Source organism: Mauremys reevesii, linkage group 5 (assembly GCF_016161935.1).
Source record: "Mauremys reevesii isolate NIE-2019 linkage group 5, ASM1616193v1, whole genome shotgun sequence".
Taxonomy (NCBI): domain Eukaryota; kingdom Metazoa; phylum Chordata; order Testudines; family Geoemydidae; genus Mauremys; species Mauremys reevesii.
The window spans coordinates 136,358,815-136,382,961 of record NC_052627.1 but is presented as its reverse complement, the minus strand read 5'-3'; the positions used below and the strand labels follow the sequence as shown (position 1 = coordinate 136,382,961).

The window sequence follows — 24,147 nt, the reverse complement described above, 5'->3', positions numbered from 1 at the left end:
GAGCGGTCCCGGGGATCTGGAGGGGGCGGAGGAGCCCGGGGGCGGGGCCAGGAGCCGAGGGGAAGAAGATCGGGGGCGGGAGCGGTCCCAGGGAAGGGGGGGCAGAGCCCAGAGAAGGGGGCATTTCCCGGGGGATCCCGAGGGGGGGGGCGGTCCCGGGGCGGGGAAGAGCCCGGGGAAGCGGTCCGGGGGCAGAGCCCAGAGAAGGAGCATTTCCCGGGGATCCTGAGGGGGCGGTCCCGGGTGGGCGGGGAAGAGCCGGGGGAAGCGGTCCGGGGTGGGGCAGAGCCCAGAGAAGGGGCATTTCCTGGGAATCCTGATGGGGGCCGGTCCCGAGGGGGGGACAGAGCCCAGAGAAGGGGCATTTCCCGGGGATCCTGATGGGGGCGGGGAAGCGGTCCCGGGGGGACAGAGCCCAGAGAAGGGGGCATTTCCCAGGGAACCTCGAGGGGGGGCGGTCCCGGGGGGCCTGGGGGACAAGACCCCTCTCTCCCGCGCGGTACCTACCTGGCCGGGCTCCGCCTGCGCCGCAGGGGCCTCTCCGCTCGCCGAGGCCGCACACGCTGCTCCGCTGCCACACGCACACCGCTACCCTCAAGCGCTCCCCTGGCTCTACAGGCTGGCCCCGAGCCTCATTGGCGGAGGTGCCTGTCACTCTCCCTGCGCTGCTGCACGAGGGCCCGCCCTCTCTTCTCCATTGGTCGCACCGCGCACACACATTCGCCCCATTGGCCTATATGGCTGTCGTACATTCCGCCCCCCTGAGCCCCACCCTCTCCCCTTCCCGCGCCTCTCTATTGGCTCCGTGAGGCAGACTCTTGCAGCCCATTGCTCAGAACGTGCCCCTCCCCTCTCCCTCAGGGCCTGCCTCTCATCCTTATTAGGCCGCGTCACCCATCCTCCGCTCTCTATTGGCCTAGATGCCTGTCACTCCATCTGCGCTTGCCAAATCCCGCCTCGAGAGCCATTTGATTGGTATTTTCCACCACCGCTCGACCTATGCAGACAAGGGAAAAGAGACACATGGGCGGTTGCTTATTGGACGACGGTCGAGTTCCCCAACTAGGTCAGTGCGTCTCCCACGTGGGGCCAGGGAGGGGGAGCGAGAGGAAAATGAGTTTACACAGGAACGCCTCCTCCGTCTGAGGCGTAGTCTGATTGGATGAAGCAGCGGTCGCTCAAGGTTAGATTTGACCAACCAGAGGAGGAATTACAGGGTGACGGCTCTGCCGGCAGGGCTGAGTTTTGTTTCGAGGCCGGTGATTGGGGGAGGTGGGGGAATCCGGCGGCGTCAACGGCCTCGGGCGGTGTGGAGAGGCGGCCGTTGGGGCGCTAGTGGCCGGCCGTTGCGGGTACGGCTCCCGCGTTCCGTTAGTCCCCGCGCCAGCCCCTCCCCCAGGACCAGACCTACACCCCCCCCATGGACCCCCAGGCCAGGCTCCCCCCCGTGGGGCACCTGGCCCCCATGGACCCCCCCCAGACCCCACACCTGGCCTGGTGTGTGGAGGGTGCCCGGGAGCGCTGCTGTGACCCAATAGCCTCTGGCAGCAGCTGCCCCCTGGCCTGTCCCTACAGAGACCGCGTGAGGGGCTGTAGCGAATTGCAAGGACTCGGCGCCCAGCCCCCCCCTCCACCCTTCCTGAATGCCACAAACCAGCTGGTCGGTGCAGGCCGGAGGGAAGGGGGAGGAGTGAGGATGTGGCGTGCCGAGTAAAGGGGGTGGAAGAAGAGGCAGGTTCTGGGTGGGGGGCTTGGGGGAAGGGGTGGCGTGGGCAGGCCAAGGGTTGAGCCCCCCGCCCCTGGTGCTTGCTGAGTAGGGGAAACTGCTGCTGCTGTGCAATGTGCTTCCCCTAGCCTACAACACCTTCAGCCTCCTTGCCTGCCTCATTGTCTCCAGTGCCAGTGGGGGTAAGGCGGGGGCACCTCACAACGATAGGACTCTACTGTATGGCAAAAAAAAATTTTCCCTGGAACCTAACCCCCCTATTTACATTCATTCTTATGGGGAAATTGGATTCACTTAACATCGTTTCACTTAAAGTCGCATTTTTCAGGCACATAACTACATCGTTAAGTGAGGAGTTCCTGTATTATTATAAGTGTTTTATTCTTATAAGTTTCCCGATTGATACCAGTATGCCAATACCAAGAGAAAACCATGTGCTCTGTCCCAGTGGGCTACTTAGGCAGACACTCTACTCCAGACGTATGATATACAGGAGACATCTTGCTGCCTCTCTATGGAGCAGTACTGTTTACTGGCTTGATGGGAAGATGTATCCTTTATTCTGATCAGAGGGAAGGAGCTTTCATACCCTCCTCTGTGCCCCTTGGGGAAATCATTTGATCTTTTATGCCCCATAAAAGCAAAAAAATTCAGTCAAATTAGGAGCTAAAGAAGATCATGGAAACTGCCCCATGATACAGGGCAGCTGACACATCAGAAAAGGGCCGGTCTTTCAGTAGGTTTGTCCAGCACCTACTGCATCTGGAGCCTGGGCCATGACTAGGGCTTCTAGGAGCTATGGTAATATAAATGTCACCTAGCAAGCCAGAGGCACAGCTGAGAATAGAACCCACGAGTCCTGGCTTCCAGTGCTGTGCTCTGTCCGCTAGAATTGCTCTCTGTGACTTAGCAGCAGCCAGATTGAATACAGAGATGGATATCTCCCCATTGTAGCTTCTTAAAATGTGGACCCCAGAATTGGACGCAGTATTCCAGTCTCAGTCTCCCCAGTGCCACATGCCAAGGAAATATCACTTCCCTGCTCCTACTACCCTGTTTATACAGGTCAGGATATTGGCCACAGTATTGCACGGATCCTACGGATCACGGAGATCAATAGGGCTGGGGGAGGTATCATGGCTCCTTCCCCCGGAGTCACTGTCCAGGAAGGTTTCAAAGTAGCAGCCGTGTTAGATGATAGCTCATCTCAATTGATTGGACTCTTACAGTTGGTATGGGTATTTCCACCTTTTCATGTTCTCTGCATGTATAAATATCTCCTGTCTGTGTGTTCCACTCTGTGCATCCGAAGAAGTGAACTGTAGCCCACGAAAGCTTATGCTGAAATAAATTTGTTAGTCTCTAAGGTGCCACAGGTACTCCTGTTCTTTTTGTCCAGGAAGGGTACCTCACTGAGTTTCCCCCACTCCACTCCCTCTTGCTGGCTCTTCCATGGGAATACTGTGAAGCTCCCAACACTGACGCAAGAGTGTGAGCACCAACCTAAGGGCAGACTGTTAAAACCCAGGGCACAACCCGCAAACTGGTTGTGAGTTCTACACTTAGATTTCACCAACCAAGTGCAAACTCCTTAGGCACTTTTAACAATGTTAACACAGAGTCACAGACAGTCAACTTGCCACCCACGTCAGCGGATCTCTGTAACAGATCACCAAGACCTTACACCAAGAATCAAACAATGTTCGGGTTACTCCTAATCCCAATGGACTAGTCACTTACCCGAGGTGGTCACCTGCGCTTTAGATCTCAGAGGCAATGCGTGTAGCCAATCCTATAGTGATAAGATTTATTAAATAGGAAAAGGAAATTAGAGAGAGTGTGACAAGGTTTAAGCAAGTAACCATCGACATATGAATGGGTTATAGTCTGAGGTTTCAAAAGGTAAGAGAGGCTTCTATGAGCAGCAAGCTCTAGTTATGCTTCAGGGCTAACTCAGGCTGAGCAGCTGGGGATCTCTTGCTTCTGCCTGGAAGTACCTTGTCCCCCAGAGTCCAAGCAGCCTAGTTCCTAGTTCTTTTGGTTTGGAGATTTGTCTGCCTCCTGTCATGTGCTCTGAGCTGCAAACTCAGCCGCTGGGAGGAGTCCACTTGCAGGACTCCGCTTCCCGAGGAAGAGAGCAGAACACCAAGACGAGTCTTTAGTCCCTTTTTTGGATGGCTTCTCAATCCAGATGTGGGGAGTTTCTATTTGTAAGATCCAGCCAGAACCCGCCTGGTATCGATGGGTCTCCTCTTTCGGGAGGGGTGTGACAATTTCTGTAGATGAGCAGCTCTTCACACTAATTGACCTCTGTCTCCTGTGGGGCGATTGATACAGTCCCAGAGGCTCACATTGCAATACGCCACACGAGTGAGATTAATGCAGGCAGCAGCTCAAAAGTGTTCAGTGGAGTCCAAACACTCAACACTTTCTTAATAGTTAATATTGATAAAATAAGTAACTAATGAGCCAGACAGATTCCAGCCGTGTATCCGTCAGTGTCCAGTTGAGCCATGGGGATCTTGGCATGAGCTGGCACCTGGCCTGCCAGTGTCACAGGTACTATCTCAAATTTAGCTCCAAATATGGAAAGTATCTGTCTGGTGTCTGCATATGCACCCCTCTATGTATGTAGTGCAGTGTTCCTCACCCTTTTTGATACCAGGGGCTGGCTTGCTGCCTTCCTTAACTGTCTCGGGGAGATCTCAGGGACCGGCGCCGGTCCATGGACTGGTCGTTGAGAAACACTGTCCTAGAGCAGCTACTTGGATGACAATCAGATCAATTATGCATTTTCTTCCCCTAGTTATGCAGGAGGCTCTCAGTCAGTCTTGCTTATAGGTCACAGAGCCAGGGGGCCACCAGGTCATGGTCCGACCGCTTGTAACGGGGCCACTCACTCAGATTTGGCCCAACTGCCCCTTCCCGTCATGATGGAACGGCGGTAGGGCCAAACCTAAGCGGCCGCACGTGCCAGACCTGGGAACGTGCTGCAGACAGTGCCCGGGTCCTGCTCCGCGTGCCACCTGCCACTCCTCTCCATGCCAAGGACCAGCTGGGAAATGGGACAGACCTGTCACCGGAGGGTGAGGGGCTCCCCAGCACGGAGGGTGAAGTAAGGAGCAGAGTGAGGGAAGTGAGGGCTCCTGGGAGGAGATGTAGGGAGGCTCCCTCAAGGCCTGAGGCTCCAGGGAGGGGGTGGGTCTAGGGGCCGGGGTGGTCATGCTCCTGGTGGGGGGAGCGCTTGAGAGGGGACGAGGAGGGTCAGAAGGGGGGTGTCAGCACTATGCCCTGGTTACACTGCTTCCCCAGTCTTGTTCTAACCTCTCTCTCCCGTAGAAAACCAACACCACACAGAGGAGTCTAGGAACAGAAACCTCCGACGGGTCAGGCCATCCCGTCTCCCTGCCGCTGTTGTCCCCTGGGGGAGGAAAGCTGCAGTGGCGTGTCAAGCAAAACTGGCTACGAGGAGGTGATGCAGTGGAGGGGGCAGTAATTTATGGGCATTCCTGCACTTCGCGTGGGAGTCTTTCCAGCAACAGGCAGCCATGGGATCTTTGAGGAGTTTGTCGTTCATCCAGCACCCTAACCAGAGACGCGGGCTGCATTGTAAGAATCAGCGGCCAAATGGGATGGCAGGGTTGTCACTCTGCTGCAAACAGATGCTGGGAATTGCACAGGGAATCCATACAGAGTTGACGGATACACTGAAACTGTTCATATCACACCCACTGGGCGCTGGAACAAAGATCAAGCGGCAAAAAGCTCCCTTGCTCTAAAGGAGACTCCCCGTTAGCTGTTTGCAGTACAGTACATGGGCTCTGACACTGAGAAAGGTCATGGACCAAGCAGGATGTAAACAGGCACAGACTGCACTGAGAGATTAGCTAGGGACAGGTGCAGGGACACTGGGGGTAGGAGACAGCCAGCAAGGAGAAGATCAGCTCCCTTGCTTCTCTGGGAAGGGCAAGTTCTTGGCTCAAGACAGCTTAAAAAAATAAAACCTTATCTGAGCATGATCACCTGTCACACACTGAATCAGCCTCTCCCAGTGAGCCCAGAGCCCCTCTCTGGGCAGCCAGCCTGACCGGATTGACAGGCAGCTGCTCCTGGGGCTGCACCTTCCAGGGAGGGTTAAGAGGACCCTGAAGCAAGAGCCCTCGGAGAACAGAGAGCCCCTTGTCCGGAGGAGCTGCAGGGAAGGGCTGCGGAGCTGAAACTTCCCTTGCCTGCCAAGGCGGGGGAGGAAAGGAAGGGTGCTGTACTGGGAAAGCAGCCTCGTGTTTCCAGCTTGTGGCATACAGAGACTGAGACTGGGCCACTGCCAAGGGCAGCCAGGCTGCTTGGACTCCAGGTGCTACAGCCCAGAGAGGAAGAGGAGCCACGTCTGTAAAGTCTCCTGGCCGGGCAGGGCTACAGGGATCCCTCCAGAGTCCTTCCCTTCGCCCTGCCCGAGGCAGAGGACGTTTCTGGAGGGGGGTCCTCATTGGACACGTCCGTCTCCAATCCCCCGAGAGCCCGAGGCAGTGGTGGCTTTCAGATTCTTTGCTGCCGCTGATGGATTGATGCTTGGGGGCTGCTGGAGGGCAAAGGGGAATTCACGTGGGGTCTGTTCCCTCAGCTGATCGCCAGGGAGCGCCCTGGGGATGCGCCGGGCGACCCACTAGAGCCACCTCTCGGATGGGAAAATGCAGCCTGGTGACAGAGCGGTGGCCAGCCAGGGAGTCATCAGCAAAGGCAAGAGGGCAAAGGGTGTGGAGCTCCCCAGCCAGCTGCCCTTGGACCCTCTCAGACGGTAAGTGCTGCTCCCTCCTGCATGGGAGAGGAGCTGATTTCTCCTCCCCGCCCCCTGGCAGGGAAAAGGGGCACACTGAGAGCCCCCAAACCAGTAATGGGCAGGGACCCTGTCTCTGCGGCTACTCATCTATTTCCTATAGCACCCACTGCTGCAGTATCTACCCATCTGAATCTGTTCCTCCCCAGGGCACCTTCTTCTCTGTGTGCTGGGGCGAAGGGCTGGTTAACTCTGGACATCAGTCCTCAGCCCGGCCCCATGACCCCAAGCTCGGGGACCATTCTGGGGACCCAGTCTCTCTCCTCCAAGGGCTGGGGGGGGGGGGGTTACAAGCCTTTGAGCCGAACCATCCCCACTGGGGGTTGTTCAGGAAGTGCCAGTGGGTTCCACTCCCAGGAGACTCCTCCAGTCGTGAAGGGCAGGAGCTCGGCAGCCAAGGGGACAGGCAGTGGCTTTTCCCTCTGAAGCTGCGCGTGCCCCAAGATCAGCCCCACAGAGGGCAAGGGTTCTGTAGAGGAGTGATGGCTCCATGCTGTTCCCTGCTCCCTTCCCACTCAGCTGTGCTGCACTCCTGTGAAATCCCTGCTGCCAGCCGCTCAGCGATGGAAGATCAGCCCCTTGGGGAATCCCCAGGAGCTTGGCGGAGGAGGATGCTGTGAAGAGCAGCCCACTGCCCACAGCTATACAGCTCCAGACACCTGGAAGTGGCTGCCCTGCAGGGAGCCCAGGTTCAAATCACGCCCCCCCCCCACACACACACACACCGTGGCCAGTTTCTGCAGTCACTCCCCTTCCCCACCCTGGCCCAGCTTCCCCAAGCCTCTGCGTCACTCCCACCCCAGCCATGGGGGGCGCCAGCGGAGTAGTGCCCGCAGCGCCTGAGGGCACAAGCAGCTACTGCTGCAGGCCACTTAGTGCTCTTGTTTCTGGGTAGGTCGCAGTCCCCTGCAATGTTGTCATGGGGCCTAGGGTCTTGGAAGCTAACTAGCTGCCATTCATTCCCCCCGCCCCCCCGGGCACTCAGAAACACGCCAGCCTACTCTGGGGACAGAACTGGGGATCTGCCGCACCCCACTGCTGAACTGTACCCCTGAGCTAACGGAGCACCTCGATTGGCTTCCCTCTGAGAGCCCATGGCCACGCACATCAATCAAGCTGGGGAACCCCTGGCTGTGTGAACAGCTGGGACTTCCCCCCTGAGCCGGCTAGTGCTAGGGGGACTTGCTTTCAAACCCACAGCCTCAGCTGTGCCAGGGGGCCCCCAAGGGGAAGACTAAGGTACAGAGGAGATGTTGTTCTATGTGGGGTAAATCGAGCTCTTCCCCTTGGGGAGAGTCACATGACCTCTTTGTGGGCCTCGTGGGACAAGATGACCAGCAGTGGAACCTCTTAACCCCTCCCAGAGGTACGTGGGGTTTGGTAATACTGAGGAAAGTGCTTTTGTCCTGTGGTCCCCTTGTCTGCCCAGCAGGCCCCAGGCTGGCTGGCACCCTAATCAGGGATAGCCGCAGGTATCCAAGCCCCCGGTTGTATAAAGATTGGGGTCTTCCCTGAATCCTCTGTCACACTGTGCACCTGTCTAGGGGAGCTCAGCAAAGGATTTTGAGGAGATTTTTCATGATGATTTAAGATGGCCCTTTTTACCCAAACTGACTCTTTTTTAAAGGTGTTTTTTATTTTCATTCCCCCCCTCCCCCATTATCTGTTCTTTTTTGACAAAACCCCACATGAAACACTTTCAGGTTTTGGTTTTTCTTTTCTGATATTTTTTCCCTCCTTCTCTCTCTCTTTTTCATTGGCAAAATGGGAAAAGTGTGTGTGTGGAGGGAGTAGGAATGGAGGGAAAAGGCAGAGGTGGGGGGAGAAAAACTGAACATTTTTTCCCAAAACTTTTCATAGAAAATGTCTGGTTTTGAAAATGATGTATAAAGAAAACCTGCAGAATGCAAATTATTTCAATGTTTAAAAATATTCTGAGAACAATCATTGCCCTTTTTTTTTTTTAACCCACTCTGGTGTTTAGTGTGTGAAAACAGCTGTGTTCTTAGATTGTAAGGTCTGGGGGCACGGACTGTCTTTTTGTTCTGTGTCTGTACAGCACCTAGCACAGTGTTCAGAACTGTGGCTGGAGAGTGTTCTCAGGTGCACAAATCGCTCACCGGCTTACAGGGCTCCAGACCCAAACTGCATCCAGTTGCTAATCTCTGATTCGCCTGTGCAAGTTGATGCCCATGAAGCCCCACTGAACTAACACACAACACTGGAGTAATGCAGCAGTGACTCACATTTAACTCCGTCATCAACATGTGTAGCAGAGGGAGGTCGGCTCCGCTTAAGTGCAAATTATGGAGCCATTCCCCAAAACCTCCTTTCTGCAGCACACACAACCATGCCTACGCTGTGGAGGGAGGGAGCATTCCCAGAGAGCTGAAGGAATGTTTTATGCCCTTCAGTGCTGCTGGGTAGTTCAGGGCGTTATGACCTCCAGTCTCCTGGAATCCTTGCCAGCTTTTTCAGGCTTAAAGAGCCTCTGTTTATGACCCTTCTTCCCCTGGGTGTTTTCATTCTAGAGGGGTGGGGCTGACCTTGTGAATTCCTTCAGTGGGGGAAGAGGCTTTTGGGCTGAGATGGTTATGGGAGACCAATCCTGAATGCTGCTGCTCCCCTTGGACCTGACTCTGTTCTTATTTACACTGATTTTATACCTGGGCATCTCCAGTGATATCAGTGCAGTTACTCCTGAATCACACAATTGAAAGATCAGATTCTGGCCCATTGACTACAAAAGTCAAAACAGGGAAGCGATGTGGTATAGGGATTAGATCAAGCAACTGGGAGCCAGGACTCCTGGGTTCTGTAGCCAGCCATGCTGCTGACTCAGGGCCCAGCTGCTCCCCCCGCCTCCCTGAATCTGTTTTAAAGCTATTTAGGTGTTCAGAGTCACACCACCTAATGATGTGCGAGCCTAAATCTCATTTGCAAAAGGCATTTAGGAGACTAAATTCCTGGAGTCTGGGCTAAGGTCTGCACCTGTTTTGGTCATTAGCGATCCCATGACATTGTTCACAAGAGCAGGCCTGCTAACCCCAGGATCTTGATCAGTTCAGAGTTAGAGAAATCAGGGCTGGGTGAGTGGAGCAGACTCTGTTTTGCTTCCTGAAACCCCCTTTGAAGTTTCACTCAGAAACAGTGTTCTTCACTGCCTTTGCTAACCCATTGTGCTCGGCTGAACAGCTGCTACCTTTTAACCCAGAGGTGACTGCATTTCAGTGCTGGGTGGGGTGATTCCAGGTTGTAAAGTTCTTTCAGATATTTTTGGGGATGAACCACACAATAGAAAGATGAGATTTCCTTAGTCACTTTCTCTCTCTATCTCAAGTACCTATCTGCTCCCCCCCCCATCAATAGCACCTGAGCACATCACCCTCTTTAATGTATTTCTCCTCCCAGCCCTCTGTGAAGCAGAGACGTGCTATTATCACCATTGTACAGATGAGGAACAGAGAGGCTAAGTGACTTGCCCAGGGTCACATACACAGAGTCTGTTGCAGAGCAGAGATTTGAACCCAGGTTCCAGGCTAGCATCCTAATCCCTGGACCATCTATCTTCCCACCAGCAAATTATCTGTGACAGTTAATTACCCTTTTGCCTCCTGGTGCAAGGCTCTGCAGAGACTCAGTGTGAGAAGCTGATGGTATAAATACACCTCTACCTCGATATAACGCTGTCCTTGGGAGCCAAAAAATCTTACCGCGTTATAGGTGAAACCGCATTATATCGAACTCGCTTTGATCCGCCAGAGCGTGCAGCCCCGCCCCCCCGCAGTGCTGGTTTACTGCATTCTATCTGAATTCGTGTTCTATCGGGTGGCATTATATCGAGGTAGAGGTGTACTAGAGAATCCCAGCTCCCTTGGGACAGGAGATGCTCTCCATATGGAGCTTGGCCTCATCCCTCTGCTCTCTTTGGAACAGGGCAGTAATTGACCAGGGGGAGTGGGGTGGAATGAGGAAGTGGGAGGCAGAGCAGAGAGGGAGAAACATCACAACATGTCCAGTCTCCTAAATGTGAGTCACGTACACTGGCAAGGAGGGGAGACAGCACACTGGGAAGCCCAGAGCTGCCCGTGCCCGGGTTTGGAGCTGGAGGACTCTGTTCAGAAGAAACTGTAATAGGAGTGGGCTGCTCTGGGAAAGTGACAATCCCCAGCCGTGCCTCTCCCCAAGCCACCTCTAACTGTCTGAAACTCTGCACCGCAGGGACAAATTAACTCGGAACCTACGAGCTGCCTGACTGCTCCATTTATGGCTGAGAATACCGCCCTGCAATACGCCAGCTAAAAATAGCCCCTGGCAAGGGGGAGAAGCATACAGACCAGTTACATAGCTTAACTAACACACCCCTGCCTACCCTCAACTCAAGATGGAGCGTCATAGCCAGGGCTTACATGCCTGGTCTTCGGCCCCCTATCAAAAATGCATTGGGAACCATACTCATAATTCTCTTGTTCCTGTTACAGACCACGGATCTCTGCTGCCTGAGACTCCAAAGGGTTAAATTAGAAACAGGGCCAATGAAGGGGTCAAATGTGTTGGCTGGGTGGGAGATTATTTCGGGAACGTCAACGGGGGAGGGCGGTAAGGTGGGTAAAGGCCAGTGTGCCCTGAATTAGTCCAGACAATCACAGCAATTTCCTCCCTGCCACAGAATCCGCCCAAGTGGTAGACGGCTGGAATTTTAAATATGGCCTAAGTGTTTTCCTTGTCCCAGCCCCAGCCTTGCCTGTGTTTCTGGACTCAGGCCCTAACGCCTGCTGGTGGCTCTCTTTGTGTCACTCGAGCCTGGAGGCATTTTGCTTGGCTCCAGTAGAAGGAATGAGCTGGGAATATCGGGTTCCCCCTGCACACCATTAGAGCGGCTTCATTATTTATTAAAACCCAAGGAGTTTTAGCTAGGGGCCTATTTCTCTTCTTGGGGGGAGGGTGGTTAAATCCCTGCTCAGAGCAGCATTATTCTGCCTGACTTTTGGGAAGGGAGTGTGGCCTAGTGGATCATGCATTAGCCTAGCACTCAGGAGACCTGGGTTCTAGTCCCCTCTGCTGTGTGACTTAGGCAGGTTATGGCCCCTCTCTGCCTCTGCTTCCCCTTCCAACCTATGTCTGTCTTCTTGCCTTTGACCTTGGGCACAGGGACTTGACTTTCCTTTGTGTGTATATAGCACAGCAGGGCCCCGATCTCAGCTGGGCCTTCTAGTAGTTACTGAAATCGAACTCATCATAATTCCCCTGGGCATGGCCTATTGTCTATACTCTGCAGCAATGGCCCCAGATACTGCCATCTTGCTGTTGGCACATGCGGTGGATTTTGACCGACTGCTTTTTCATGATCTACTTCTATTTATGATATAACCTCAAAAGAAGCACGGAAGCAGCAGCCTGCTACCATTCTGCTCCCCAAATGAGCAGGTACTGATGTAGCACCATCCTCCTAGGTGGGGCAGCAGCAGGAGGGCCCGCATCTGGAACCCCTGGGCCTTAAAGCAGGAGCCTTTACAAGCTGAGCTAAACAGTGCCACTAGCCACGCCTGGAGCCAACCTCAGCTGCCACTAGAGGGGGACAAAGCACCACACTGACAGGGTGGGTGAGATGGAGGCAGCGGCAACTCCAAGCTGCTGGTCAGTATGCAGCTAAACCAGCTGCAGTCCGCTTCTGCGTGCGACAAACTAACGAGTGCAACACAGTCCCTCCAGCACGGTCCAGTGGTCACCTCTCCACCAGCCTGTGTGACACGGCAGGGCCTGCTTGCCTGCCCACTCCCCAGACCATGCCCTGGCATAGGCCTCGTCTACGCTACAAAGTGAGGTCGACACAAGGCAGCTTACGTCAGCCTCGCTGTGCGTTGTGTCCTCACTTCAATTTGGCTCCCGCCGCCTAAGTGCTCTCTTACGCCAACTTACCGCCACCTCCCTGAGCGGCCTAGAGCCAAGGTCGATGCAGTGCAAGGGCTGGCGCTGCATTACTCATGTCGACTGTTACTGTCCTCCTGCAGCTGGCCCACAATGCCCCACACGGACCGCTCTGGTCACCAGGGGCGGCTCCAGGCCCCAGCACGCCAAGCGCATGCTTGGGGCGGCATGCTGCGGGGGGCGCTCTGCCGGTCGCCGGGAGGGCGGCAGGCAGGCAGGCCGCCTTTGGCGGCCTGCCTGCGGAGGGGTGGAGCCGTGGGACCAGCGGACCCTCTGCAGGCACACCTGCGGGAGGTCCACCGGAGCCACGGGACCGGCGACCGGCAGAGCGCCCCCCGCGGCATGCCACCGTGCTTGGGGCAGCGAAATGTCTAGAGCCGCCCCTGCTGGTCACCTTGTGAACTCCACTGCCTAGGGATCATGGAGGCCGGAAGGCTCCCTCCTCCCTCCCCCCTCTCCCCACCACCTTAAAGCCCTGCAACATTTTGAAATTCCCTTTCCTGGTTGCCCAGCTTGCCGAGTGCACCTAGCAGCTCTCCACTTTTCAGTGCAGCTGCCCGGGCCGGCTACCTGCTCCAGACACGCTCCTGTCTGGAGTGGACAAGAGATATCGGCTCTCCTGGGCCTGTGGGGAGAGGAGGCTGTGCAGGCCCAGCAACGGACAGGGACATCTACGAGCAGATTGCGCAGGGGATGCAGGAGAAGGGCTACGATGGGACCAGCAGCAGTGCCACGTGAAAGCCGAGCTGCGGCAGGCAGACCAGAAGGCCACGGAGGCCACAAATTGATCCGGTGTCGAGCCACAGACCGGCTGTTTTTACAAAATCTGCATGCCATGATCAGAGGAGACCCCGACCACACCTCCACCAGCATCATGGATACCTCCGAGGAGCCCGATGCACAGGCCACTGCCATGAATAGCGAGTCGGAGCAGGTGGACCATGAGGAAGAGGAAGAGTATGGGGGACAGGAGACCAGGGGAATCCAGCTGCTCAGCATGCCAGGACCTGTTCTTAACTTCACTGCAGTCCCACCAGTTGAGCAGGGAGGAGCCAGATTCAGGGGAAGGAACCTCGGGTAAGTGTATAGTTTAATTTTAAAAAGAAATGCTCCCCCTCCCCCAAAGTAGCAGGACACATCTTTTGCCTCATTAATTTACTCATGCTAGGAGAGGGAGAGGTACGACTCAGTGAGGTAGAATTGCTCACTGCTTTTCATTCCCCTCTAGAGTTAGGTAGGGAGTGGCCAGGCAGAACGGTTTGTTTATGTGCACAGGGAAGTCCCGTGCATCCTCTGGAGAGATCTTGATGAAACTGTCATGGAGGTACTCTGCAATCCTCGGCTGGGGAGGGCTGCCTTATTCCTTCTGCCGCAGTAGGACACTTTCCTACGCCACTCAGGGATAACTTCAGCAGGCACCATTGCAGCACACAGGCTAGCAGCGTACAGACCCGGGAGGCTTCGGGATGCCAGCAGCAGCTGTGCTCTTTCAGCCTTTGTCACCCTTAGGAGTGAGACATCAGCTAAAATCATCACCGGCTGTGGAAAATGGTGCCAGTATTCAGTGCCATTGCCCTGTATTACTAGAATCATGGAACCAAGCAATTCCCTTCTCATTTCCCCAGCCCCCCGAGGGCCACGCGCACCATGGCTGGTGCAGGGACCAGTGCCATGCACAAGCAATCCCAAGCAGAAGTGAGAAGGTCGTGCTTACAAGTTTCAGGGAGCAAGGGGAGTGAGTTCAGCCTAAGTGTCACTTTCCAGAGTAGGAGTACTTGTGGCACCTTAGAGACTAACAAATTTATTTGAGCATAAATTTGTTAGTCTCTAAGGTGCCACAAGTACCCCTGTTCTTTTTGCGGATACAGACTAACACGGCTGCTACTCTGAAAACTTTCCAGAATGAGAACACTGGCAGTGGTACCTGTGTGTGTTGTATCTGCATCTGCTGTCGTTGCGGCCTTCAGGGGCTCCCTCTTCAAACCCACCGAACGCCTGATCCAGGTAAGGAGCTGAAAGAAGAGGACTTGGGATGACGTGTTCCAGGAAATCCTGCAAGCCAGTGCTGCCTCGGACAGTGAGCACAGAGCCTGGAGGATGAACCTTGCAGACAGCCTGGAGAAGGGAAGAGGGGAGAGGAGAAAGTCCCAGCAGGAAAAGGAGAGTATGCTGGCTAGTGCTTAGCAGTTCTGAAAGTGACCAGTTACCTGTTACTGCAGAGTATCACTCAAAACTCATAAGACCATTCACAAACAAAATTAATAGGTGCATTAACAATGATATATTCCTGCATATACAGCAGTCACCACACGAGTCATACCTGGTTGCAGAAGAGCATGGCCAGGTAGAGTACACTACTACAACACACACTACCCCAGCTCACTATCAAAATGGTCTTTCAAACTCTCCCTCAGCCACATAGCTCTCTGTTGAGCTGTAATAGCCCGTGTATCTGGCTGTTCAAATTCAGCAGATAGCCACTCCACCTCCGCCATCCGCCCTGGTGGAAACTTTCCCTCCTTTGCATCACATATATTATGCAGGACACAGCAGACAGCTATAACCATTGGGATATGTTTCTCACTGAGGTCCAATCATGTGAGTAAACAACGTCAGCTTCCCTTCAATCAACCAAAGACACATTCACCAGTCATTCCCCACCTGCTAAGCTGGTAGTTGAAGTGTTCCTTGGTGCTGTTGAGGTGGCCGGTGTATGGCCTCATGAGCCAAAGGGATAGGGTCCCCCAGGATCACTGCTGGCATTTCAACATTGCCAATGGTAATCTGCCAGTCAGGAAAGAAAGCTTTCTGAATACGCCTGTGTTCTTCAAGATTCGAGCATTGTGCACCTTCCCTGATCAGTCCACGTGGATGTCAGTGAAGTGTCCCCAGTGATCCACCAGCATTTGCATGACCTTGGAAAAGTAGCCCTTTCTGTTGATGTGCTCAATGGCAAAATGGTCTCATGCCAAAATAAGGATATGCATACTGTATTGCTCCACTGAAGTTCGGGAACCCCATAGCAGCAAAGCTATCCACTGTGTTCTGCACATTGCTGAGTCACGGCCCTGCATAGCAGGAGGCGATTAATGGCCCAGCACACTTGCATGACGACGGCCCCTGCGGTGGATTTCCTGGCTCCGTATTGATTCCCAGCTGACTGGTAGCAATCTGCTGTTGCAAGTTTCCATAGTGCTATTGCCACTCACTTCTCCACTGTCAATGCAGCTCTCATTTTGGTGTCCCTGCACCAGAGGGCTGGGGCGAGCTCTGCATATGGATCCAGGAATGTGGCCTTGCACATCTGAAAATTCTGCACCAACTGCTCATCATCCCAAACCTGCATGATGATGCGATCCCACCAGTCAGTGCTTGTTTCTCGGACCGAGAACTGGCATGCCATCATCTGCAGTTGCTCTATGAATGCCAACAACCACCTTAAACTGGTTTTTACTATGCCCCACGGCCATCTGTCCTGCAAGGAATCATCATGTTCCTCACTTCTCTTCTTACAACTCTGCAAATACTGCAGGATCATGCATCCTATCAGGGGGGAGAGGGAGAGGGAGAGCTCAGTGGCTTGAGCATTGGCCTGTTAAACCCAGGGTTGCGAGCTCAATCCTTGAGGGAGCCATCTGGGGCAAAAATCTGTCTGGGGATTGATCCTGCTCTGAGCAGGGGGTTGGACTAGATGACCTTCTGAGGTCCCTTCCAACCCTAATCTTCTATGTTCCTGTGCTGCAGCATTCATGACAATAGTGTAGAGCTGTGCAAGACCCATGTGTTATATTCTATACCTGGGGGGAGCACCCTGTAACCTCCATATTCCTCATTTATATATGATTGTGAAAGCATATAAAGCAGGCATCGGGGAAGGTTATGATCTGCTGAAAGTCATTTTTCTATCTAATCTATCTATCTCAATTATTAATGCATGTGAAGTTATGCAAATTGTGTTGTACAGTTGTCACTAAAACATGCTGTCAGTTGGGGAATCAGCCAAATATTAGCTCCCCAGAGACAAGGAAAGTAACCAACGCCAGGGCAGGGTGTCAAACAACCAATCAACAGCCATTGTCCAGCAAGGGAGCTATAATTCAGTGACTCACCCGCATGAGGCCAGACCAGGGGAATTGTTCAGTCTTGCCTGGGGACTCAGCAAGGCCCACCAGACCTGCCTGGACTTGTGTTCTCCAAGCACATGGGACTGAGGGTATTAAACAGAACACATGGGCCCCATGCTTGGTCTTTTCTCCTGCCCCGACCTATGCTGCAAACAACAAGGACACTGAAGACTTGAGACTCCAACAGAGGAGACTGGCCCAGATTTCAAGGGTGAAATCTGTGTACAATGAACTGCAATATCCAGTGGGGGGAGAAAATCTAGATGTTGCCCAGTCTAATAGGGTGGAGAGTTTAGATTGCGTGCTTATATTTAATTTTATTTTAGTAACTAACTCTGACTTTTTGCCAATCACTTAAAATCTACCTTTTGTAGTCAATAAATTTAACTGTTTATCTTTACCAGTGAGTTTGCCTGAAGTGTATGGCAAATCTGTTCAGGTTTGCAAAGGCTGGTGTATCACAGAACTGGAAGGGACCTCGAGAGGTCATCTTGTCCAGTCCCCTGCACTCAAGGCAGGACTAATTATCTAGTTCCTGACAGGTGTTTGTCTAACCTGCTCTTAAAAATCTCCTGTGATGGAGACTCCACAACCTCCCTAGGCAATTTATTCCAGTGCTTAACCACGCTGACAGTTAGGAAGTTTTTCCTAATGTCCAACCTAAACCTCCCTTGCTGCAATTTAAACCCATTGCTTCTTGTCCTATCCTCAGAGGTTAAGAAAAACAATTTTTCTTCCTCCTCCTTGTAACTTGAAAACTGTTATGATGTACCCTCCCTCTCAGTCTTCTCTTTTCCAGACTAAACGAACCCATTTTTTTCAATCTTCCCCCACAGGTCATGTTTTCTAGACCTTTAATAATTTTTATTGCTCTTCTCTGGACTCTTGCCAATTTGTCCACATCCTTCCTGAAATGTGGTGCCCAGAACTGGACACAATACTCCAGTTGAGGGCTAATCAGTACAGAGTAGACTGGAAGAATTACTTCTTGTGTCTTGCTTACAACACTCCTGCTAATACATCCCAGAATGTTTGCTTTTTTTGCAACAGTGTTACACTGTTGACTCATATTTAGCTTGTGGTCCACTATGACCCCCAGATCCCTTTCCGCAGGACTCCTTCCTAGGCAGTCATTTCCCAGTTTGTATGTGTGCACTGATTGTTCCTTCCTAAGTGGAGGACTTTGCATTTGTCCTTATTGAATTTAATCCTATTTACTTCAGACCATTTCTCCAGTTTGTCCAGATCATTTTGAATTTTAATCCTATCCTCCAAAGCACTTGATATCGTCCGCAAACTTTATAAGTGGACTCTGTATGCCATTATCTAAATCATTGATGAAGATATTGAATGGAACCAGACCCAGAACTGATCCCTGCGGGACCCCACTCATTATGCCCTTCCAGCATGACTGTGAACCACTGATAACTACTCTCTGGGAATGGTTTTCCAACCAGTTTTGCACTTATAATAGCTCCATCTAGGTTGCATTTCTCTAGTTTATTTATGAGACAGTCATGCAGGGCAGTATCAAAAGCTTTACTAAAATCAAGATATACCACATCTATCACTTCTCCTCCACAAGGCTTGTTACTCTGTCAAAGAAAGCTATCAGGTTTGACATGATTTGTTTTTTGACAAATCAATGCTGACTGTTATTTATCACCTTATCATCTTCTAGATGTTTACAAATTGCTTAATTATTTGCTCCATTATCTTTCTGGGTACAGAAGTTAAGCTGACTGGTCCGTAATTCCCCGGGTTGTCCTTATTTCCCGTTTTATAGGTCGGCACTATATTTGCCCCTTTCCAGTCTTCTGGAATCTCCCCCGTCTTCCATGACTTCTCAAAGATAATCGCTAATGGCTCAGATATCTCCTTAGTCAGCTCCTTGAGTATGTCCACTTTTCATTGATGAAGTGGTGAACCAATTAATAAATGTGCACTGCTCATCTTAAGCAGTCCAAGATGGTATATTCCTGAGGTACAGTGCTTGGAGCTAGGGGGATTTGGCTAGTGCCTTTCCCTGTGTGATTCATGAGTGGCTCTGGGAGCATTCATGCAATATATTTGGGTGTGCAGTTGTGCTGAGTGATAACAGCGCCTGGAGGTGTTTGCTGCTGGTCACTAGCGAGGCATTATGAGAGACAGCCTAGGCTGGAGAGAGTTCAGGGGGGCACAGTGGTCCTACAGTCCCAGGCTGAATCCTGGGGATTCCATCACACCATGCTTCTGTCAGTGATGGTGGACATCAGTTGGAAATAAGAGAGGAGGAGAAGGACCTCAGAGTATTGGTTGATCACAGGATGACTATGAGCCGCCAATGTGATATGGGCATGAAAAAAGCTAATGTGGTCTTGGGATGCACCAGGCGAGGTATTTCCAGTAGAGATAAGGTGGTGTTAGTACTGTTATACAAGGCACTGGTGAGACCTCATCTGGAATATTGTGTACAGTTCTGGTCTCAAACTGGAACAGGTGCAGAGAAGGGCTACTAGGATGATCTGAGGAATGGAAAACCTGTCTTATGAAAGGAGACTCAAAGAGCTTGGCTTGTTTAGCCTAACCAAAAGAAGGCTGAGGGAAGATATGATTGCTCTCTACAAATATATCAGAGGAATAAATATGAGAGAGGGAGAGGAATTATTTAAGCTCAGTACCAATGTGGACACAAGAACAAATGGATATAAACTGGCCATCAGGAAGTTTAGACTTGAAATTAGATGAAGGTTTCTAACCATCAGAGGAGTGAAGTTCTGGAACAGCCTTCCAAGGGGAGTAGCGCGGGCAAAAGACATATCTGGCTTCAAGACTAAGCTTGATACGCTTATGGAGGAGATGTATAATGAGATTGGTCTTTGACTATTAGCAGTAAATATGCCCAATGGTCTGTGATGGGATGGGATCTGAGTTACTACAGAGAATTCTTTCCTGGGTGTCTGGCTGGTGAGTCTTGCCCATATGCTCAGGGTTTAGCTGATCGCCATATTTGGGGTTGGGAAGGAATTTTCCTCCAGGGCAGATTGGCAGAGGCCCTGGTGGGGTTTTGCCTTCCTTCGCAGCATGGGGCACGGGTCACTTGCTGGAGGATTCTCTGCACCTTGAAGTCTTTAAACCATTATTTGAGGACTTCAATAGCTCAGACACAGGTTTGATACAGGAGTGGGTGGGTGAGATTCTGTGGCCTGCGTTGTGCAGGAGGTCAGACTAGATGATCATAATGGTCCCCTCTGACCTTAAAGTCTATGATTCTATGACAGCGAGGAGGACCACATAGGTTTGTGGGATTTTGGAAGGAAAAGGCATTAAAATTATGACACACAGCTGACATTATGAACTGGGAAGTTGATCCCATGCTCCCAGTCACCCCGTGCGACTCGTTTCAGTCCCATCATGCATTGCCTACACTTCCCAAAAGACCCTGCGCTGGACAGTGGCAAGTTGCACAGTTGAATACCTACCCATAGTGCACTGCACTCCACATCAGTACAAGCGCTCCTGGGGAGTGTCGGTGGTACGCGTACAAGGAGCGTGGTGCGCACACACAAGTGATGTGCTGACTGTGGTGGATGTATGCCAACATATCTTAAGTCGACATAAATTTGTAGCATAGATGTGGCCATGGTTCCTACACCTCTTTCCGTCTGTGCACTCATTCATTCTCCTGTCTTTTCTCTCCCTCCCCCGCCATCCCTTCTTGTCTTGCGTATTGGGTCTGGTTTTGCCTCCCCATGCTAGTATTAGTAGTAAGAAGCATTTATATTAGGGTGGTGCCTGAAGGCCCCTCTCAGGGCACAAGCAGAGATAAGAAACCCTCACAAATCAGGTGAAGGGTAGGAGATGGGATATAACATACAAGCTGCTGTTCTTGTTTTCTATCCCCATTCACCTGCACTCTGCCTGCTCTTCCATCAGCCCAGGTCATTCCAAAACCCTTCAGGGCTAGGAACGGGGCTGTTATCCCATTAGGAAGGGGGGATTCCTGAGTGGTCATTCCTAGCTCTGGGAGGGCCTGAGATACTCAGCCTGACATTCATGTGAATTTTAGATCATTTGAGGAGATCTATATGGCTCAGTCTGAACCTGGACCAGTCAGACTAATTGTAACTCACACCCCTAGTTCTAGGAGCACAGAGATACATTCAAAAGTCCTCACAATTGTTTTAAACCCATTAAAACAATTGTAAGTGACAGGCAGATGCTGTGATGGTTTCCAATGACAAACATTTTATTTACATTTATTTGAGATGGGCTGCATGACTCACTCATTTGGGTAATCTCCTGTGTTTCCCATGCTGTACTCTCTCTCTCTCTCTCTCTCTCTCTCCAATTACTCCTTCTGCTGGAGCCTGAAGCAGAATCATGCTAATAACCCTGTCTTTGACATCAGTCTGGCCACAGAAATACCGGGCTCATTACATCTTAGCTGCACAACGAAGATGTAATGAGGTACTAGGATTGCTGGAGGAGGAGGAATTGTGTTTAAACACAGAAGTATTTGTTGATAAGCAAGTGTATAAAAAAAGAGAGAGAAAAAGAGATTAGCTATGTACATTACAGCATTCTCTGCAGTGGTAGGTCTCTTTAAACCCCCATTAAATAAAGGTGTGCAGTATGGGTGTGACAGGTTCTCCCGGAGGTGCCACTTGGAACTGGGGTACCACTGAGCCCTGGGCTCCCTTTAACTGCACTGCTATGACAAGCTGCAGACGCACTCCTGGTCTCACACTTTCACCAGCACACATACAGGTAGGGACATACCCAGCTGTTGTAACAAGCAAACAGGCTTTCTGATGAATCCCTGCATGGGACGGCTTCAGCTAAGGAACTGCCCAGATACTCAAGTGCATGCCCCCCTCTGGAGGGTAAACCCAAAATTATACTGTCTTGTGCTGCACAGAGGACTGTACCACATAAGCTCATGATATTCGCCCCCTCCTTCAATGTGGAGAGGAATATACACAGCTTTCTGCCCCGGGTATGATTTGCACACACACTGGTTTAAGACAAAGCAAAGGCAAGTTTATTAGCTACAAAAGATAGATTTTAAGTAATTATAAGGGATAGCAAACAGATCAAAGCAGATTACCTAGCAAATAAAACGAACACGCAATGTGAGTTTAATATACTAAAGAAACTGGTTATAAGTAGCAAATTCTCATCCTAAATATTGTTTTAGGCAGATTGCAGAGGTTCTTGAAGGGAACCTGCACTTGCTTGAAATCCAGCAATCCTTAGAAATCCAGGTATTTCTTTCACAGGCCAGACAACCCTCTAGCTTGGGCTCAGTCCTTCCCCCACACTTCAGTCTTTGTTTCTTAGGCATTTACAAGCAGTCCTCTTGGGCAGAGAGTCAGTGGAGAACAAACCATGATGATGTCACTCAGCTGCCTTAAATAGTTTTTGCATATGGCGGGAATCCTTTATCTCCCAGTTTGAGTCCCACACACGGTCAGTGGAAAAACACTGGTATTATCATGGTGTCCAGTACCAGGTGATGGCTCGATGTCTAGTTGGCAGCCGGTATCAAGCAGAGTGCCCCAGGGGTCGGTCCTGGGACTGATTTTGTTCAACATCTTTATCAATGATCTGGACGATGGGATGGATTGCACCCTCAGCAATTTCGCAGATGACACTAAGCTGGGAGGAGTGGTAGATATGCTGGAGGGTAGGGATAGGGTCCAGAGTGACCTAGATAAATTGGAGGATTGGGCCAAAAGAAATCTGATGAGGTTCAACAAGGATAAGTGCAGAGTCCTGCACTTAGGACAGAAGAATCCCATGCACCACTACAGGCTGGGGACCGACTGGCTAAGCAGCAGTTCTGCAGAAAAGGACCTGGGGATTACAGTGGATGAGAAGCTGGATATGAGTCAGCAGTGTGTCTTTGTTGCCAAGAAGGCCAACAGCATATTGGGCTGCATTAGTAGGAGCATTGCCAGCAGATCAAAGGAAATGATTATTCCCTTCTATTCAGCACTGGCGAGGCCACATCTGGAGTATTGCGTCCAGTTTTGGGCCCTCCACTACAGAAAGGATGTGGACAAATAGGAGAGAGTCCAACGAAGGGCCACAAAAATCATCAGGGGGCTGGGGCACATGACTTATGAGGAGAGGCTGAGGGAACTGGGCTTGTTTAGTCTGCAGAAGAGTGAGGTGGGGGATTTGATAGCAGCCTTCAACTACCTGAAGGGGGTTCCAAAGAGGATGGAGCTCGGCTGATCTCGGTGGTGGCAGATGACAGAACAAGGAGCAATGGTCTCAAGTTCCAGTGGGGGAGGTCTCAGTTGGATATTAGGAAACCCTATTTCATTAGAAGGGTGGCGAAGTACTGGAATGGGTTACCTAGGGAGGTGGTGGAATCTCCATCCTTAGGTTTTTAAGGCCCGGCTTGACAAAGCCCTGGCTGGGATGATTTAGTTGGGGTTGGTCCTGCTTTGAGCAGGGGGTTGGACTAGATGACCTCCTGAGGTCTCTTCCAACCCCAATCTTCTATGATTCTATGTCTTCTATGATTCACATGTCCCTGCAGCCATAACTCAGAGGCTGTTTGCAGCGTCCCCAGGAAGGCTTCCTGGTGGGCGATAAACATCTTCTATGCCCTATTGTTCTTTCTAATGGCTCTTCCTAGCTAGCCACCTAGACTGATTGCATTCTGTCTAGTGGACGTTCCCCAGGTGTAAACACATTTGTAATAGATGCATAGACAATATTCCTAACTTTAGTTACAAAAATGATACATGCATACAAGTAGGATAATCATATTCAGTAAATCATAACCTTCCCAATGATCTCACATGCCTTAATTTGCACAAAATACATCTTAGTTATGCCATAATCATATCATAACCATATCTCTATGAAGAATATGGGGCATAGCATCACAATGGGGTCTGATTCTCTTCTTACCACTGGTGTAAATCTGGAGTAACTCCACTGAACTACAGTTTTGTCAGTGTAAGCAAGAGGAGAATCAGGCCTCCAGAGTCTTAACAATACCCTTCCTGTCTCTCTTTAGCCATTTCAAGCTGCATTATAGTTGCAGTGACTTTTAAATCTGCTGTGATTATACATTCTGAAGGGGAATCCAGCCCCGCAGGCATCCTGCACGCCCCATGGCTTCCTGTCTTTCAGCTTTTTCTCAGCCTCTCTGTGTCTGCTGGCAACTTTGCAAAGGGACCACCGAGGCTCTTGTGAGGTGCTGAGTAACACATCCACATGCCCACATACCTGCACAACAGCCTGCCTAGGATTAAGAAGAAGGCTATGAAACTACACTTGCCCCAGGGTGATTTTGAAACTTAATATGATCAAAATGTATGAAAGGCTCTTGGGTAATAGGTACTTAACAATAGTGCAATGCCACAGCCAGCACAAGTGGCAATGACAGGGAGGGATGGTCTGGGAATGTGTATAGTCCTTGTCCCACAGAGCATCACACTCAGGGACAGAAATCAGGAGAAACAAATTATCTGGGATTGCTCCTCATTTAGTCATTGCTTAGAGATGCAAAAACTAAGGTTGTTACCACACAA

General features: G+C 51.4%; 2 protein-coding genes across 6 annotated transcripts in view; one reads left to right on the top strand and one right to left on the bottom strand.

The window, feature by feature from the left end:
• PAIP2B (poly(A) binding protein interacting protein 2B) overlaps window positions 1–697 on the bottom strand; it is a 41,463-nt gene extending 40,766 nt beyond the window's left edge. The window contains exon 1 of the mRNA XM_039541821.1: window positions 508–697. The gene's annotated coding sequence lies outside the window, so the exon portion shown is untranslated. The remainder of the gene's footprint in view (window positions 1–507) is intronic.
• A 355-nt stretch (window positions 698–1,052) lies between these two features.
• The window catches only part of ZNF638 (zinc finger protein 638), a 109,714-nt gene continuing 86,619 nt past the window's right edge, over window positions 1,053–24,147 (top strand). For 3 of the 5 annotated variants that reach the window (XM_039539243.1, XM_039539245.1, XM_039539241.1), the window contains exons 1-2: window positions 1,054–1,183; window positions 5,066–6,521. In XM_039539243.1, the coding sequence (XP_039395177.1) occupies window positions 6,415–6,521 (107 nt within the window). In that variant the 5' untranslated portion in view covers window positions 1,054–1,183; window positions 5,066–6,414. Of the gene's footprint in view, window positions 1,184–1,286; window positions 1,353–5,065; window positions 6,522–24,147 lie in introns of those variants that run through there. The other 2 variants (XM_039539246.1, XM_039539242.1) reach the window with 2 other exon arrangements.